The sequence below is a fragment of the Malus domestica genome, chromosome 12, assembly GCF_042453785.1.
Source record: "Malus domestica chromosome 12, GDT2T_hap1".
Lineage (NCBI taxonomy): Eukaryota > Viridiplantae > Streptophyta > Magnoliopsida > Rosales > Rosaceae > Malus > Malus domestica.
Window position 1 is genome coordinate 11,674,331 of NC_091672.1, and position 19,044 is coordinate 11,693,374.

A 19,044-nucleotide genomic window follows, 5' to 3' on the forward strand; every position below is an offset into this window, starting at 1 on the left:
CCTATTTCTGTCTATTTCCCCTTAATATATGGAGGAGAAGAGTAAGTTTGTTAGGGTTTAGGGATTTCCTGGAGGAGTAATGAAGTGGGTTTTGTTTTGTGTGATATAAGCGAGTTGCTAGCTCCTTAATTTGCTTCAATATATATATACATGCAGACCTACCGCCTCTCTAGAATTTGCATTTTTTCAGGAAAGTATGCGATTTGATTCAGATTAGGAGTCTCAAGTCTCTATAGATTGGGCTTTTCTATTATAGCTAGGATTTCTTGGAGTACAAGTACTCCTGCGGAATATCAAATGTAACCCTTTATTTATTTATTTTTACAAACAATAAGATAATCTACATTAAATTGATCTAAATTATGTGAAAGGCATTCGGACACCATAGAAGTTTTTTTGTTATTTTAATGTTTAATACAATCTCATTTTCTCGTTCAAGATGAGCCAAACATAGCTTGCACTTTCAATTCGTAGAGTAACTTGCATTTTCCAGTTTATAAAATGATTTGGTTTTCTTGCTTGTAGAATAATTTAATTTTCTTGCATCTAGAGTAAATTTAATTTTCTCGCACAGGCTAATTTTAATTTTCCACACTTGGAGTAACTTTAATTTTCTCGCACTTGAAATAATTTAATTGCACGTAGAGTAATTTTATTTTTTGCGGAATTAAGAGTACTTTAATTTCTTGCAATTTAGTTTTTTCTTTTAATTTATTGTAATAGGAGTTATCAATTTGATCCATTTCTTTTGGATGGATCGATGCAATTCGTCTTCCCATACATCTCATCTTACCATGCCAACCACTAAATTCAAACCACACCTAATTCACGAATAACGCCTTATCTGAAGTCCTTGTACCCAAGGCACGGAGAACCCCCCGCCCGAGACCAAAGTCACTAACATCTCTTCATTTAACAGTGAGTGTAAAGTCATGGAGGAAGGAGGAAAGGATACCCCTCGGGCGCAACAAAGCCGAAAAAGGCTTCCCCCCGCCATCTTTGCTTCCTCTTCTTATTCTCATCGAACCTGAAACCGGTTGGTCACCTTTTCGTGGATTTGTAGAGGAAAGAGCCATACAAAGATTGAATAGTTCAACAACTGCTCCAGTTGTTTCCCATTCTGAAGAGGCTCAGTCCTCAGAAAGGACACTTGAATATTGGCACTCCCTTGGTAATATTTTTGCGGCTGGACAAATTCCGGTAAGAGTCTAGTTTGCGAATTTTTCAGATAACACGAGAGAGAATTTCTGTAACAGTAGGATCTAAGATTTCATAATCTACGATCGATTCACCACGTCTGTACCAAACCTGCGTCTTTCTATGCATTCTCAACTAATAACTGTGTAGCCGATCAACTAAACCAAAATAAAATTATTGTCCACTGTTTGGGAGCAATGAAAATCAGAATGACTAGTTACCTATTGCTCTGTAACCCGTTCGCGGTGGGCAGATATCATTATGCCAATTCAAAGCTGCCGGTCATAACCCTTGGGCAACTACAGAGCGCCAGTTTTAAGTGCATGGTCCAAATCAGCAATCAGATCATTCACATCCTCAATCCCCACAGAAATACGAACAAGATCTTCAGATAGACCTCTGGCCTCACGCACTGCAGATGGTATGCTTGCATGAGACATGAAGCACGGCAGGCTTATAAGGGACTTCACACTCCCTGTAAATATAAGAAATCTAAGGTCAGCTTAATTATAGAATTGTTTTGCATGATTTTCACCCAACAATGTTGATGCTCAAGATTACCCACTAATAGAACAAAGCATAAAAATAATAGCATCAGTAATGGTGACGATAATCAAAAGAGCTTTAAAATATACATGTTTTGAATAAAAACATTGCAAATCAACAGTATGTCCATCTACAAGTAATCATGTATTATAATGCATCGCATTATACACGAAGTGATTTACACATGCACTAATCGTGAGTGCAGTCTGCCTTTGGAATCAGTTTTCTTATTGAACCTTCCCCTTTCATCTCTACAACAACAACAACAACAAAGCCTTTTCCCACTAAGTGGGGTCGGCTATATGAATCCTAGAATGCTATTGCGCTCGGTTTTGTGTCATGTCCTCCGTTAGATCTAAGTACTCTAAGTCTTTTCCTAGGATCTCTTCCAAAGTTTTCCTAGGTCTTCCTCTACCCCTTCGGCCCTGAACCTCTATCCCATAGTCACATCTTCGAACCGGAGCGTCAGTAGGCCTTCTGTGCACATGTCCAAACCCATTTTGTGTACGTGTTGATGCTTCACCGCCCAATATTCTGTGCCATACAGCATCGCCGGCCTTATTGCCGTCCTATAAAATTTTCCCTTGAGCTTCAGTGGCCTACGACGGTCACACAACACGCCGGATGCACTCTTTCACTTCATCCATCCAACTTGTATTCTATGGTTAAGATCTCCATCTAATTCTCCGTTCTTTTGCAAGATAGATCTTAGGTAACGAAAACGGTCGCTCTTTGGTATTATCTGATCTCCGATCCTCGCCCCTAACTCATTTTGGCCTCCATTTGTACTGAACTTGCACTCCATATATTCTGTCTTTGATCGGCTTAGACAAAGATCTTTAGATTCCAACACTTCTCTCCAAAGGTTAAGCTTTGCATTTACCCCTCATGAGTTTCATCTATCAACACTATATCATTTACGAAAAGCATACACCAAGGAATATCATCTTGAATATGTTCTGTTAACTCATCCATTACCAACACAAAAAGGTAAGGACTTAAGGATTGTTGATGGACAAAATCAGTGAGGACTTTGGTACAACAGAAAGTATTAAGTTTGTGAGCTTTGCTAGATTGCTCTGGTCATTAGTGTGGATAAGTATGTAAATGGATAGAGACAGGAAAACAAACATAAGATGTACGTGGTTTATCCAGATTGGCTACGTCCACGGAGTAGAGGAGTTCTCATTAATTGTGAAGGGTTTACACAAGTACATAAGTTCAAGCTCTCCTTTAGTGAGTACAAGTGAATAATTTAGTACAAATGACATTAGGAAATATTGTGGGAGAATGATCTCGTAATCACGAAACTTCTAAGTATCGAAGTGTGGTATCGTCTTCACTTGCCTTATCTGTCTCATAGGTAGATGTGGCATCTTCTCTGTAAGTACTCTTCCTCCGTCCAGGGGTGGTATCTTTAATTGGTGGAGATGCACAAGGTAATGTATCAATTTCACTTGAAGCTTACTTGTAGTTTCAGGCTTGGTCAAGCGCGATACAAACCATGTAGTAGGAGTCCCCCAAGTCGCCAAGCTAGGGGATCTGCTGAAAGAGGTGATAGACAAGGTAAGCAATCAGAGCTCCAAGCAATCAGTTCTAGATCAGAAGTTTGATTTCGAGTTCCGGCTGATTGTTCTCATTCTCCCTATCTTGCAGGCAGCATGAAGGATAAAGAGAAGAAAAGGAGAATAGATGATATGAGATACTTTTGCTTTTGAAGAAGTAACTTTCCACATGCTTATTCTTGAACTGGGTTGAAGGGTTTTCTGGTTTCCTCCAGAGTATAAGGCCGACTGAAGAATTTGAGGGTCAAAACAAGTCCATCAAATCTAGAGTACGTTCGACCTTGCTGATATGGGATACTTTTGCTGTTGACAAAGTAGTGGATGTTTCGGCACGTGTTCTGTTACGCTTGTCTCCACATGCTTCCTTGTATCCTTCTCACTTTCTCTATCAGTTCCTCAGGCAGATGTGGTATCTTCTCTGGAAGCATAAGATGTTGAAGATGAGTACTCGAGAGCAATGCCAGGTAAGTAATCAGGTAAGGGGTTCCAGGCAGTCAGTTCCTGACTGGAGGCTTGATTCCAAGTGCTGACTGATTGCTCTCTTTCTCCTTGTCTTGCAGGTAAGAACAAGGCCAAAGAAAAAGACAGGGAAAAAGCATGATATGGGATACTCTTGTTTTTAACCCTGATGATATGAGATATTCTTGCTCTGGTGTAGCTTGTTTGCAGAGGTATTATTGGGAGGAAAGAAAGCTGAGTATTTCGAAAGGCTTCGTTGGGAGTGCCCTCTCAGATATGACGAAGGGTTGAGCATTTTTGCAGGTCTGCCTGTCCGTTGAGGATGGAGGTCGACATATATAGAAGTCTCCCTAACAACAAGTAGTAATGTTATTCCTTTACCCTGCTTGGTCATAGCACGGTAGTGGGAGCTGCCAGCTTCACGTGTGTCAGAGCACTTTGAAAAAGTGGTCTGTGGTATCTGGAAAGCTGATGTTGCGTGTGAAGATTACAGACAAGCTTTAGCCAAGGAGATCTGGGTCTCGAAGTTGAGAAAGCTGTGCCTCTTCGGTTTTCGAACAAGCAATCCTGTCGGGGATCTGGCTCTTGAGATTCGGAGAACGGTGCCTCTTCGATTTTTGAGAGAGCAATCCTGCTGGGAGTCTGGCTTTCGAGATTCGGAGAGCGGTGTCTCTTCGATTTTTGAGAAAGTAATCATGTTGGGAGTCTGGCTCTCGAGATTCGGAGGACGGTGCCTCTTCGATTTTGGAGCAAGCAATCTTGTTGGGAGTGTTTTCTCGAATGTGAGTAAAGGTTGGACATGTTTGCTAGTCTACCTTGCCACGGAGCACAGAGGTTGACACACAGGGACTTTCCAATTATCCAGCAGTGATGCTGTTCCTTTACCCTTGTGGATAATAATATGATAGCTAGACCTTCAAAATTTATGTGTCTAAACTTTGTTAGTGTTGTTTCTTTGCTATTATTTTACCCTTCTTGGTCATAGCGATGTAGTGGGAGCTGCAAGCTTCACGTGTCTAAACTTTGTCAGAGATCTTTGGCAAAGTTATCTGTGGTACCCATGAGCTGATGGTGCGTGTGAAAAGTGGATGATTGAACAGTAAGATTCACGTGCTTTCTACTTCACCAGAAATCTTCAACAGAATGCCCGTAATTTCAGCAAAGCTGAGTGTGCATGTGACAGGTGCTAACAAGGCTGAAAAAAGCAGGTGCCTCTTCGATTTCTGAGATCGGCCCTCGTGGTCTCTAAACAGCCCAGCTTTTGAGAAAGCAAGCGCCTCTTTGATTTCTGAAATCGGCATTCGTGGCCTTTGAGCAGCCCAGCTTTTGAGAAAGCAAACGCCTCTTCGATTTCTGGGCAGACGCGTCTTCGATTTCTGAAGCTCCGTCAAGTACAGATTTTTATAGAGGCTGGCATTAAGTTTCAAAGCACACTTGAATCTTCACCAGTAGAAGCTCCCTTCTTGCACTTCTAAGATCTTGATTTGTCCGACCTCTTCTCTCTTCAACACCTTTGAAAATGTCTGGCCCCTCCGACTGTCATTTTGACTTGAACCTTGTTGAAGAGGCAGCCATGCCTTCTCCAGACAACATATGACGCCCATCCTTCTTATCCCCTACTGGTCCTCTTACCGTTGGGGATTCCGTGATGAAGAATGATATGACCGCTGCGGTGGTGGCCAGGAACCTTCTCACTCCTAAAGATAACAGACTACTTTCCAAACGGTCTGATGAGTTGGCTGTTAAGGATTCTCTGGCTCTGAGTGTTCAGTGTGCAGGTTCTGTGTCTAATATGGCCCAACGCTTATTTGCTCGAACCCGCCAAGTTGAATCATTGACGGTTGAAGTGATGAGTCTTAAACAGGAGATTAGAGGGCTCAAGCATGAGAATAAACAGTTGCACCGGCTCGCACATAACTATGCTACAAACATGAAGAGGAAGCTTGACCAGATGAAGGAATCTGATGGTCAGGTTTTACTTGATCATCAGCGGTTTGTGGGTTTGTTCCAAAGGCATTTATTGTCTTCGTCTTCTGGGGCTGTACCGCATAATGAAGCTCCAAATGATCAACCTCCAATGCCTCATCCTTCTAGGGTTCTGTTCAGTACTGAGGCTCCGAATAATCCCCCTCCGGTGCCTTCTTTTTCTGGGGCTCTACCAACTGCTGAGACTTCTCCTAAGCAACATTTGTGAAGGCTCCCTGTTGTTTGTTTATTTTGACTCATGTATATGTACATATTTGTAACTTATCGGAGATATCAATAAATAAGCTTTGCTTCATTTCCAACGTATTGTGTTAAATACACCAAAGCCTTCTTCACTGAGTGGGGTCGGCTATATGAATCTTAGAACGCCATTGTGCTCGGTCCTGTGTCATGTCCTCCGTTAGATTCAAATACTCTTAAGTCTTTTCTTAGAGTCTCCCAACGTTTTCCTAAGTCTTTCTCTACCCCTTCGGCCCTAAACCTCTGTCCCGTAGTCGCATCTTCTAACCGAAGCGTCAGTAGGCCTTCTTTGCACATGTCCAAACCACTGTAACCGATTTTCTCTCAACTTTCCTACAATTTTGGCTACTCCTACTTTACCTCGGATATCCTCATTCTTAATCTTATCCTTTCTCGTGTGCCCACACATCCAACGAAGCATCCTCATCTTCGCTACACCCATTTTGTGTACGTGTTGATGCTTCACCACCCAACATTCTGTGCCATACAGCATCACCGGCCTTATTGCCGTCCTATAAAATTTTCCTTTGAGCTTCAGTGGCATACGGCGGTCACACAACACGCCGAATGCACTCTTCCACTTCATCCATCCAGCTTGTATTCTATGGTTGAGATCTCCATCTAATTCTTCGTTCTTTTGCAAGATAGATCCTAAGTAGCGAAAACGATCCCTCTTTGGTATTTCCTGATCTCCGATCCTCACCCCTAACTCATTTTGACCTCCATTTGCACTGAACTTGCACTCCATATATTTTGTCTTTGATCAACTTAGGCGAAGACCTTTAGATTCCAACACTTCTCTCCAAAGGCTAAGCTTCGCATTTACCCCTTCCTGAGTTTCATCTATCAACACTATATCGTCTGCGAAAAGCATACACCAAGGAATATCATCTTGAATATGTCCTGTTAACTCATCCATTACCAACGCAAAAAGGTAAGGACATAAGGATGAGCCTTGATGTAATCCTACAGTTATGGGGAAGCTTTCGGTTTGTCCTTCATGAGTTCTTACGGCAGTCTTTACTCCTTCATACATATCCTTTATAGCTTGGATATATGTTACTTGTACTCCTTTCTTCTCTAAAATCCTCCAAAGAATGTCTCTTGGGACCCTATCATACGCTTTTTCCAAATCTATAAAGACCATGTGTAAATCCTTTTTCCCATCTCTATATCTTTCCCATCAATCTTCGTAAGAGATAGATTGCCTCCATGGTTGAGCGCCCTGGTATGAACCCGAATTGGTTGTCCGAAACCCGTGTCTCTTGCCTCAATCTATGCTCAATGACTCTCTCCCAGAGCTTCATTGTATGACTTATTAGCTTAATACCCCTATAGTTCATGCAATTTTGTACGTCGCCCTTATTCTTGTAGATAGGCACCAAAGTGCTCTTTCACCACTCATTTGGCATCTTCTTCGTTTTCAAAATCCTATTGAAAAGGTCAGTGAGCCATGCTATACCTGTCTCTCCCAAGACTTTCCACACTTCGATCGGTATATCGTCTGGGCCCACTGCTTTTCTATGCTTCATCTTCTTCAAAGCTACAACCACTTCTTCCTTCTTGATTCGACGATAAAAGGAGTAGTTTCTACACTCTTCTGAGTTACTCAACTCCCCTAAAGAAGTACTCCTTTCATGTCCTTCATTGAAAAGATTATGAAAATAACCTCTCCATCTATCTTTGACTGCATTCTCTGTAGCAAGAACCTTTCCATCCTCATCCTTGATGCACCTCACTTGGTTTAGGTCCCTTGTCTTCTTTTCCCTTGCTCTAGCTAGTTTATAGATATCCAACTCTCCTTCTTTGGTATCTAGTCGCTTATACATATCGTCATAAGCCGCTAACTTAGTTTTTCTCATAGCTTTCTTCGCCTCTTGCTTCGCTCTTCTATACATTTCACCATTTTCATTGGTCCTGTCCTTGTATAAGGCTTTACAACATTCCTTCTTAGCCTTCACCTTTGTTTGTACCTCCTCATTCCACCACCAAGATTCCTTTTGGTGTGGAGCAAAGCCCTTGGACTCTCCTAATATCTCTTTTGCTACTTTTCGGATACAACTAGCCATGGAATCCCATCTTTGGCTAGCTTCCCCCTCTCTATCCCACCCACACTGGGTGATTACTTTCTCTTTGAAAATGACTTGTTTTTCTCCTTTTAGATTCCACCATCTAGTCCTTGGGCACTTCCAAGTCTTGTTCTTTTTTCTCACTCTTTTGATATGTACATCCATCACCAACAAGCGATGCCTATTAAATATGAATAGAGATGAAAGGGGAAACCTTTTTCACACGGTTCTCACTATCAACCACTCACAAATATCGGTGCACTATTTGTCAGAACAATGGAAAGCTGATAATTGAGTAGGAATTATTACCGAAACTGACAGTTATACTGAAGTATTTGGTAGTCTCGACAATATGCTTTGATAGTGACAATGAACCTGTCAGAAAACTCAATACAGATCCTGCACCCTTTGCCTGAAAGAGGTGTGTATGAGAATCTGGAAAAATTGATCGTGTTGAGTTATGAATCTACAATTTTATTGAGGTTCATACCTGAGAATAATGCAAGGCACGTCCAGGATGACCAGAAAGCCCAGCATAATTAACTTGTGTCACTCGCGGATGGGAAGCGAGGAACTCAGCAATTTTTTGAGCATTATCCTGCCAAATGTGCAGAAGCATTAGAAATACTGCAGATTTTAATCAGTAAAATTTTTGGGAAAGCCAAATCTTTCACAGAGCCTGCAACAAAACTCACTAATCTTTCATTGCAAAAACAGTAGAAAAGAGAGCATACGTAGTATCTATATCCTAGAATGATAAACATATGATATCTGAAATGGCACAATTACAAGCGCAAACGAAACCACACCTGTTGCTTCTCAACACGCAAGGCCATTGTCTTAATTCCTCGTAAACAGACCCAACAATCAAATGGAGCTAACCCAGAGCCTTCTGCATTTTGTAGGAAATATAGCTGTTTCGCCAAGCTATTAATAGTGGAAACAAGTAGGAAGTCAGGTATGGATATCTATATAATAGAAAGCCAGCGCCCCACGCATGCTGACAAAAAATTGGGGTCACGCCATTCGACAAAAATATTAGGACAAAATTGCCCCTAAACAAAAAAAATCCAAAAGCAGCCCAATATAATATACCAAAGAATGCAGGGGTAATTTGGTAATTGATCATCATAAAATATAATATAAGTGGAAAGAGATAAAAGAATAAAAAAAGGTTTTTCGCACACGGATAACAATGTGATTAAATAAGTTGTCAAGGGTCTTTCGCACCCAGATAATAACAACAACAAAGCCTTTTCCCACTAAGTGGGAAGAGATAAAAGAATAAAAAAAGGGTCTTTCGCAAACGGATAATAATGTGATTAAATTAATCGTGAAATGATTGTTTTTTTTATTTTTATTTTTATTTTTTTAAATAAATACACTAAGGGGGAAGGAGGTGGGCTTAGCCTTACAATAGACTAGCAATAATATGATTCAATCAATTGTTTATTAAATATTATTTTCTTTATTCTTAATGTAAATTCTATAGAGACCGATTTTATTATGTGAATTCAACTGCTTTAATTGGTTTATGAATTATTCATTTACTTCAAATATTTGACTTTCCTTTTGTCAATTTACGCATATAAATACACTTAAAACGTGTAAGTCGCGCATACCACGCCGTGATTCAAAAAATATCTTATGCGTGCGTGAGCGCGTGCATGAAGGCTAGTAAGACATAAAGGCAATGGTAAAGATAGAGTAAGAGGCTCAACCTATCGCCTTTAACAGCTAAAACACCTGCCATGACATCACTGTGTCCAGCAATAAACTTTGTGGCCGAGTGCATAACAATGTCTGGAAGAACGAAAGACGAACAAAAATCAATAACAATTGAAAAGGATTTGTAGTTTGCAAAATCTTGGAAGTTGGCAGCTTATTTTCTATACCTGCTCCGAGATCCAGTGGCTGTGACAATACGGGAGACATTATACTGTTATCGACTAACACAATAGCACCATGTGCATGAGCCATCTCTGCTATTTTCTGTCGAGGGATAGACATGAAACAAATTTGTCTTTAGAAAATAGCACCCTGTTGTACTCATCATAATTTTGTTAACAAAAGAAACTAAGCCAGATATTGAACTCAAAGTTATTACTGAAAAGATCATGAAACTTTATGATGTATATCGAATCAATGGTGAAAATCACTAAACGAAACAAGTGAGCAGCAGTGCTATTGCACCATCTATCAGCAATATGCCCCAGCATCAATGCAAAAATAGAATAAAAAAAGTTCGGCACTCATTATTTATTATACTTTGCATTAAATTTGGGTGGTGGTGGTTACCCATGGGTCTTGTTTCAAACTTCTATTGAACCCGCAGGCTATTTTCCCTTAGTCTTTCAAGATTTAAGGCCAGAATTTTATATAACCCTTCTGCTATACCATAGCACCCCCGAATTGCGCTAGTTACATGCAATATGATACCCATTCAAGTAGAATGGCCGGGTTAGTTGCTTATCAATATTTTTGTATTCAAGTCATATTTTTAAGAATTTACGGATGAACCTAACACTCTACATGGTACTAATTGTTTGGTTACTAAAGTAAAGCTAATTTAGGGAAATTATATCAATAAATTTATATCCAAGTACATGGAACCTGGGCATAAAAGCACAAAGAAAGTTCCCAGTTGTTCTTATACAACTTCACTATTAGAGCACAAAGATCAGAAGATTCAAGATTGCCACAAAAATTTATGCACCACATTGCATATTGGGCCAAGAGTTTTGATGAACTGAAAAGCAAGCACTAAGTTTTGGGATGGAAAAATAATATGAAGCTTGAAGGACTTGATTAAATAGTATTTATTCAACTTCTATATCGTTGTATATCATTTACAAAATTCTATACTCTAAAGACATACTATTGCTTTGCAACATATTTTACAATACAACCTCAAAGGGTACTTGACTTCCTAGACCATCATAAGAAAATGGATATTTATTCACAATCATCATACCAACAATCAAGCATCAAATATTGTCATATATAAAAAGACATAAATAATAATATAAAAGAAATTTCCACCACTAACGAGCTTGTCTAATGGTAGGATATAAATATCTTACACGAATATCAGAAATCATTTGTCGAGGATTGGTGGGACTCTCCAGCCACACAAGCTTTGTCCAGGGGCCAATAGCAGATGCAACCTCATCTAAATCACTTGTGTTCACTCGTCTGAGTGGTAAATCATTATAATTTCAGAGTTCACTCAAAGTGAATGAATATAAGAATAGGAGAAAATCATACTAACTTCACCACAACTCCAGTCTTTGGAACTACTTGTGATAGCAACCGATCAGAACCTCCATAAATGTCGTCTCCTGCAACAATCTCCTCACCTAAAATGGCATCATTACCATTGACTATTCAGACAGCTTCCAAAAAGAAATGAAATTTATTTGAGTACTCGCATACAAAACTAACTTGCTCAGAGCAAGGTCTTAATAACAAAATTTAGTCCAGCTAATGTGATTTCTACAGAATAACTGCTAAAAACCCTACGAACATAAGCTGATTGCAAGATAAAAATCAGGACTCTTAATCCGGCCTAACTAGCTCAAAACCATATTGCCCAGAACTTTGGGGGCTGTACTTTATGAGTTCAGAGTTCAGGGTGATCTTGTGCTGCACAAGGACTGGCCCTATTACGGGGCCCATCTGCAGATTTTATTTCAATCATCCGAACCGTCTATTTTTCAGGGACGAGTATGATTTATTTTTTTCCTTCGTTTTTCTTATATATGTTTTATTTGCGTTTTCACATGTACAATTTTGAATGACCTCAAAGCCTGAATCATTTGTATATACATTTTCTGATAGGTAAATCCCTTACATGTTTAATTATTTATCATGTTCCAATCCAAGTATCTGATGCATTTTGAGGTGTATTAAGGGAGTAAGTGTATAGTGTAACTGACACTCTTACTTCAATGTAGTAACTAAACTAATCTATACAACATTAAAAGGTACTATAGTTGAAAATAATACCTGTTCCTAAAAGATGAGCAACAGCCGCCAAAGCAGCCATTCCACTAGTGAAACAAAATGCTCGATCTGCTTTATCAAGCTTTGCCAAAAGGCTGAAATACAAAGGAATAAAGGCTAACAAATGTAGAGAAATAAGAATAAAAAACATTCAAGAGTTGTCAAATCGACTTGAACAGCATTTAACCTTCAACAAAGTAAAATCAGACCTTTCCAAGGCATCCCGTGTGGGATTTCCACTTCTAGTATAATCATAAGCACCATTTTCTGTTGCTGAAGGCTGCATATTGAAGACATAACTAATATGAAACTCAGTTACAGAATATCATCTAACAAAGACATCACAAGCCAGAGATTTCTCCCGCAATCAAGATGCCTTTGAACACACATTCAAGCCTAATATTGAACAACAGGCACAAGCACTCTCCTCTTACGAATGCAAAGAATAATAAGTAAAGAGAAAATAATACAAACATTCAGACATGTTCAAAGATTAGTTTCTTGGTTCTTTCTTCAACTCGCCTGAAATGGCCTACCCCCTACCAGTAAGAAAATAGCTTGATGCCTTAAACAAGAGAATAAAGTTACGACATCCATGGTTCCTCACAACAGCCCCACACCAGATTCTCACTGCGCATTAAAAATACCTCAGATTCATATACATTAGTTCCTAGTAAAAACACTCCTACAATAGCTTATCATGTCCGTAAGCAACATTCAACTTTAATGACTTTAAACTCTTCACTACCATTAACAACTATAGCAGTTAGAATAATCACGACCACACAAAACTTAGCAACAAGTCTATATCTTCATCTCCGTGTGTTACCTGCTTAAACGTAGCTGTTTGGTAAAGTGGCGTATTCATTGCATCAAACGGATCAAACTTGTTCTCAAAGTTCATCAGCATGGTTGAGATACTTGGCTCTTTCAGCCCAACTTCTGTGAGATATTCAACAGACTAGCAAGCATGAACTATATATTAAGCATAACAACAACAACAACAACAAAAGAAGAGACACAAACCATTTACGCAGTCTGCAACACCATCAGATATTGCTGAAGTGCTCAGATCCATATCTCTGTCCACCGAACACTTCAATTGAAATTTATTCTCACAGGACAACGTCTTTCCCGTTGATATCGTTGCCTTTGCGAACCTGAAACTGACCTGGGAATCCACAAAGCTTGGCCCGAAATTCCCAGGCGTTAAACCCTAAAAATCCACCAATTAGAACCGGAAGTAAACCAATTTTAAGGATCCACTAGACTGTAAAATATTGTAGACATTGGACCAATAACAAATGTAATGAAAATACTTGAAATACTCCTAAAAAAATAAAAAACCATCCAAATTTCAGTAAAATCCTAAGTCATAAACCCTAATTTAAAACCATTAAATCAAATTCCAAACTGAACCACATAAACTGGACCATAAACTGAATTTACCCAAATTAAATCTACTTCAGGAATGGGGCAATAAGAAGGCAGGAGGAGACAAAAGTAAGGCGAGCTGGGATGCTACCTCTCACATTCAAAAACATCCGTCCCTAACCCAGCAATAGTTTGTGCATTTTCTCGGCATCCAAACACGTATTAAAACACAAAAGCAAGAATGGGAGTGGAAGCACTTACGACGTCATTGGAATCGGCGGCGACGGAGCTGAAGAAAGACCTAAAAGAGAGAGAAGAGGAAGCGGCCATTGTTGTTGGTTGAGAAAATGCGGAATGTAGGATCGGTGGAAATGGGGACAGTTTCCGCCATTCGCAGGGTTGTACTTATAAGTATATACAACACACGTGGATTCAGTTGCAGTGTCTTTCGTATTTCAGTGATTGTTTCACTCAAAGCGTGTGCAACTGCAACTGCAGCTACAAATCCCTTGCAACATCACGGACTTGTGGAGTATGTTGTGAAAGGTGGACAACCTGCCCGTGTCAAATCTTTCAATACATCTAAAAATTTCATTACGTTATAAACATAATTTACTGAACAAAAAACCAAAAGTGAGAGGGTGCGGCACATAGAGAGAGAAGAGAGATATGTAATTGTGAGATGTGTGTTGTATCAGCCTATTGTACCTTTATTTAGTAGTAAAAAAGGTTAAGGAGTGTAGTCAAACTAAGATTTTAAAGGATTTTAAAAGTGATAGATTTTATAGGATTAAAGAGGATTAAAGACTCCTACAAAATTCATATGGCTTTTAAAGAATTTGAATGGATTGTGGTGGAAGGATTTGAAATCCTAGGGGATGAGGTTGGATTCTTTTTAGTCTTGGTTATGTATACTTTTTGTTCTCAAATCCCACAAAATCCACAATTTATTGAAATCCTCCAAAATCTTAAGTTTTTTTAATACACTTAGATTTAGATGGATTTTAAAATCCTTTAAAATCTTTTAATTGACTATGCTTAGATTTGAATGGATTCTAAAATCCTTTAAAATCTTTTAATTGACTACACTAGGATTTTAAAGTCTTTTAAAATCCTCTCAAATCCGAGTTTGACTACACCCCCTAAATCCTTACCCATCAACTCTAATGGGATAATATATAATCCTAGAGAATATTCCAATATATCCCTAGATATACTAGAATTTACACAATCACATTCCTAATCTAATAGGACTGCAACACTTCTCCTTGAGTATGTAAAATAAAGGCGTAGTGGGAAAAATGCTCTTAATCGTAGGGAAAAAGAGTACATTAAGATTAAGTAAGTATACTTCTGGATACTCCCCCTAAATTTGAACCTCCAAATAAGAACTACAAGCATTGCATATGAATAGTTAGGCATATCAATTCCTCTGACAAGCTTCTGAAATGTTGCCTTCGGCAGTGACGTCGTGTAGAGGTCGTCAAGGTTGTCTGGGATCGGCTTGCATGACTTCATCTCATGTTGCTTTACTGATGTAGATGTAGACGTAGACGCAATATGTCTTGGTGTTGACTTTGTTGATGTATCATGTCTTGGTTGGGGTTATACATGTGGCATAGTCTTCATAAATCGTCGTCGGGACTTAACGATGGATGAAAATAGTAAGTACTTCGAATATGCTAAACAAGATATCTCAACCATGTTTCACATGTGACATAGTGAAGTAAGGTGAGTCTTGGAATGATTCGAAGATTTCGCAACTAAGGTCATATCATGGACCTCTAAGATATTGCGATATCCCTAATGGTAAAGACTTAACCATTCGGGGATGTGCCTTGTGCGAGTTTGATAAGTATCTTGTGTCAGCATAACAAACAAGGCAAGTATCATTTTGAGGATCAGGAGGTCGAATCCGCTCGAGATGCGTTGGGATTAGCCCAAATTCATAGTACCTTTCAGGGTAGGGGAAAAATGTCTTTAATACCAATTCAGTGGTTGCGTGTAGGCGCAGTGTTGCATCTTTACCAATAGATCAACAACGAAAGAGATGTCCTATCTAACATAACGTAAGCACAACAAAGCGCAAAGTTGAACTTAGATATGGAATTTCGGATTCCATAACCTCTTCAAGGGTCTCATTTGCATATAGCGTATGGAAGATCATAGGTATACTCAAAGGTAACACCTTCGGGGTGTAGTTTGACTGGTAGACCAAAGTACCGTCAAAACAATGCTTCAACTTCAAGTCAAGGCATGAACAAGTTTTCCAAGATCCTATCTCAAATTCCGTCTTTAGATACGAGGCAGATTTCTCAAGCTCTTCTAGAGTCTTAGTGAGATTCATGTCAACGACATAAACTGTAACTTTAACAATTCGGAATATGACTTCATAGTTTAACACACAAGGGCATAATTCATATCCCTGACTGATCAAATAATCACTTAGACATGTATACTACATCCGCTGGATTGCTTCAATCCGTAAGTGAACGCCTCAAACAAGTTGAGAGTGTTCCGTGGTTTGGAACTATTTGAGTCAATCCATGTAATTCTTTGGGAACTTACATGTCAATCTCAGTATCAATAGCTCCATGGAGAAACACTAACCACATCTCATAATGCTGCAATCAATCACATGGCGTTTGAGAGAAACCTTGCTCCGTAAGACGTGCATCATATCGCACTATTTCATTCATCTCATTATGCTTTCTTTCCAACTTATAACATAACAGGGTTACCTTGGGCAGTGTAGGAATGATAGGTCCAAACACACTTCGGTAAGGAATTTAACCTGGATTGTAATTTCGGTTGTCCAATCAGTTCTATGTTGTCACTAATCAACGGAACACAGTTCAATATCGTCGCTTTTCATTTATGTCCGTAGCTACCATATAAGTGAAAGTATCATCGATGATAATCTCATTCCAATTTCATTATCTCATCTAAACTAGTATACTGGACTAAGAACTTTAAGTCTCGGGAGTAATTCAGATTAATCTCATGAGATGGAAATGATTGAGACAGGGATCGAGTATAGAATCATTTTGTGTCGTGATCTTCCTTTTCTAGGGAAGTGAATCCTATGAACTGAGTGATCTGTCATGCTTCATGCCGAGATAGATTGATTGGCTATTCGCCAGTGTACCATATTGTCCAACATGAATGGCCAAACACTCCAACAGGGGATATTGACTCGACGTCTTTTAAGTACGTCTATCCTTGTAGGCATGTTTGCAGCTGGTATATGATCTTATCACTTTAGCTAGATTAGAGGTATGCGTCTGGAGCAACATTCTGAAAGCTAGAATTCATCGCATTTGCTTATCACACTTGTATGGTACGGGGATCGAGATGAGACATAATGGGGAACGTCCACGTAAATTTGCACCATTCTACATGAATGTTGACTTTCTTATCACCCTTAACGGTAGGAAGACTATTTCATTAAAGCGACAATTCGCAAATGAGCGATAAAGAGATCGCTTGCAAAGGCTCTAAGAGAGCTAGTGTGAAGGAGAATAGTAATTAACAACCATTCACATCCTTCTTTAAGGACCCATGTTGGTCTGTTACGGCGGCGCAACTTGGCACATGGAATGCACACCAAAAACATGTAAGTACGAAATGTCAGGCTCGTACCCAACAACCAACTGTAACGTCGGGTGGCAATGGGCCTCAAGGTGGACCAACATAACTGTGTACAAGATTACATAGCCCTAAGCAGAAATTGAAAACTTGGTGCATTTACCAAGGTCCGGGCGATCATTTAAATTGCGCTTTATGATCACTAGGTGAGGCTATTTTGGGGTGAACATAGGAATTCGATGTCCAATTATAAACCCAAAAGACATGCAATACTTTATTGAAAATCGTCGATATAAACTCTCCGGCATTATCCAATCTTCCAAACTTTATGGGATATGTAACGTGGTGAACCTTTAAAATTGGCCAGGAGGTTTAGCAGTAATGTGTGTGGACAAACATGTGACCAGTTTGTTGATTCATCAACCAAAACCATAAATACTTATATGGTCCGCATTTTGGTTGGATTAGTCCACATATATTCCCTTGAATCCACTGTGAAAAAAGGTCATTTTGTATCTTTGCTAAGGATGATGTAGACGCATTTGTGTCGTGTTTCTCGTGTTCATGTTGTTTTCATGTCATACTCGATAGATTAATGGGTCGTGTCGTGTAATACCCGTTAAAGTAAACGAGTAATATGACCCGACTCGAAATCAACCCGTTAATATTATCAGGTAATATGACTCGACTCGTTACCCATTAAGAAAAATATATTTTAAATCAATAAAAACGAAAATGAAAAACATAATTTGACCCAAAAAAATGTAAAACATAATACTAAATTAGTATATACATACTAAATTTCAGAGTTGATCCCTTCATGAAAGTTATAAAGCTTTTCATTACGAGTGATTACATTTTTCACACTTCTACAATAATTATTATTAATGTTATTAATTTTGTACTCAAATAAAAAACATTGTTCATGAGATTTGGAGGGTTTTAAAAATCTAAACGACCATGTAACCATCATCTATGTGTTGAGGATGCAATTATGAATGTTTATTATGCTTTAACATCTTTCATACTTATACATTAATGATTATGAATTTTGCTTATTTTGAACTCTCTTAAAAATACTATTCATGATAGTTTGTATGGTTTTAAAAATTCAAACGATCATACACCCATCCTTAAAGCATAGAGGATGCGACTACAAGTGTTTGCATATTTTTTTTCATATTTTTCACAATGCAAATTAATTATTATAATTTTTTAATGTGTTTGGTATTTTTAAATTACTTGATATTTTTATTTTTAATGTGTTTTATGATTTTTAATCTCAATCTTTGCCTATAATATGCTATAAAAATAAATAAATAAATAAGTAAATAAAACCTAAATTTTAAAATTTATATAGAAAAATAATAGAATAATAATTAATAAACAATATATACATATCCATTATATCTATTGTATTTTATAGTAAGTTTTTTTAGTAGTTTAAAAAAATTAAAATCATCAAAATAACTTTTTTTTTTATCGTGTCGAAACAAGTTACCCTCGTGTCACTCTCATGTAAACCTATTAAGGACCCGTTATTAACGGGTAGTTATCGTGTTGACTCGAAACCCGTTATTTTTGTGTCGTTTACGTGTCGTGTTAACAAGTCGTGTAAGAAATTGGCAGGTCTAAGATGATGTAGAAAATCAATTTCCCCAACGAGCAGACTTGGCAACTTGTGCTTGTAAGCACAAGATCCTTACTTCGAGTAAGGAGAAGTATCATAGCATCATTGTTCGACCTAAGTGTCCCGGTTGTGCCAAGGCAAGTAAATTGCTCGAATTACCAGGCTTTAGGCTGGCCATATGTGGCGTTCCTAATCGGGAGGTAGCCCATTGGCCCTAAAATGAAGCTTCAGGCTCATTTTTCGAGGTGGTGCAAAGATATTTCACTCTATTTTCTATCAGTGGTTTCATTCATGATCATTGTCATCTCGAATATCCTTAATGCTCAATGACGTGCTTCCCAAACGAAGAGAATATAAGGTCTCTGAAATGGTAATTTAGAACCAT

The 19,044-nt window shown here is 38.6% G+C and overlaps 1 protein-coding gene across 1 annotated transcript; it reads right to left on the bottom strand.

Moving 5' to 3' along the window:
* Nucleotides 1-1,244: 1,244 nt before the first annotated feature.
* Nucleotides 1,245-14,012, bottom strand: LOC103449879 (cystathionine beta-lyase, chloroplastic). The gene is made up of 13 exons (XM_008389204.4): nucleotides 13,703-14,012; nucleotides 13,094-13,283; nucleotides 12,897-13,009; nucleotides 12,277-12,347; nucleotides 12,071-12,162; nucleotides 11,334-11,421; nucleotides 11,146-11,257; nucleotides 9,958-10,054; nucleotides 9,784-9,865; nucleotides 8,872-8,989; nucleotides 8,553-8,660; nucleotides 8,372-8,474; nucleotides 1,245-1,672 (listed from the first exon to the last, which is right to left on the bottom strand). Exons 1-13 carry the CDS (start codon nucleotides 13,769-13,771, stop codon nucleotides 1,497-1,499), a joined length of 1,419 nt encoding a protein of 472 aa, XP_008387426.2. The 5' UTR covers nucleotides 13,772-14,012; the 3' UTR covers nucleotides 1,245-1,496.
* Between the last annotated feature and the right edge of the window lie 5,032 nt (nucleotides 14,013-19,044).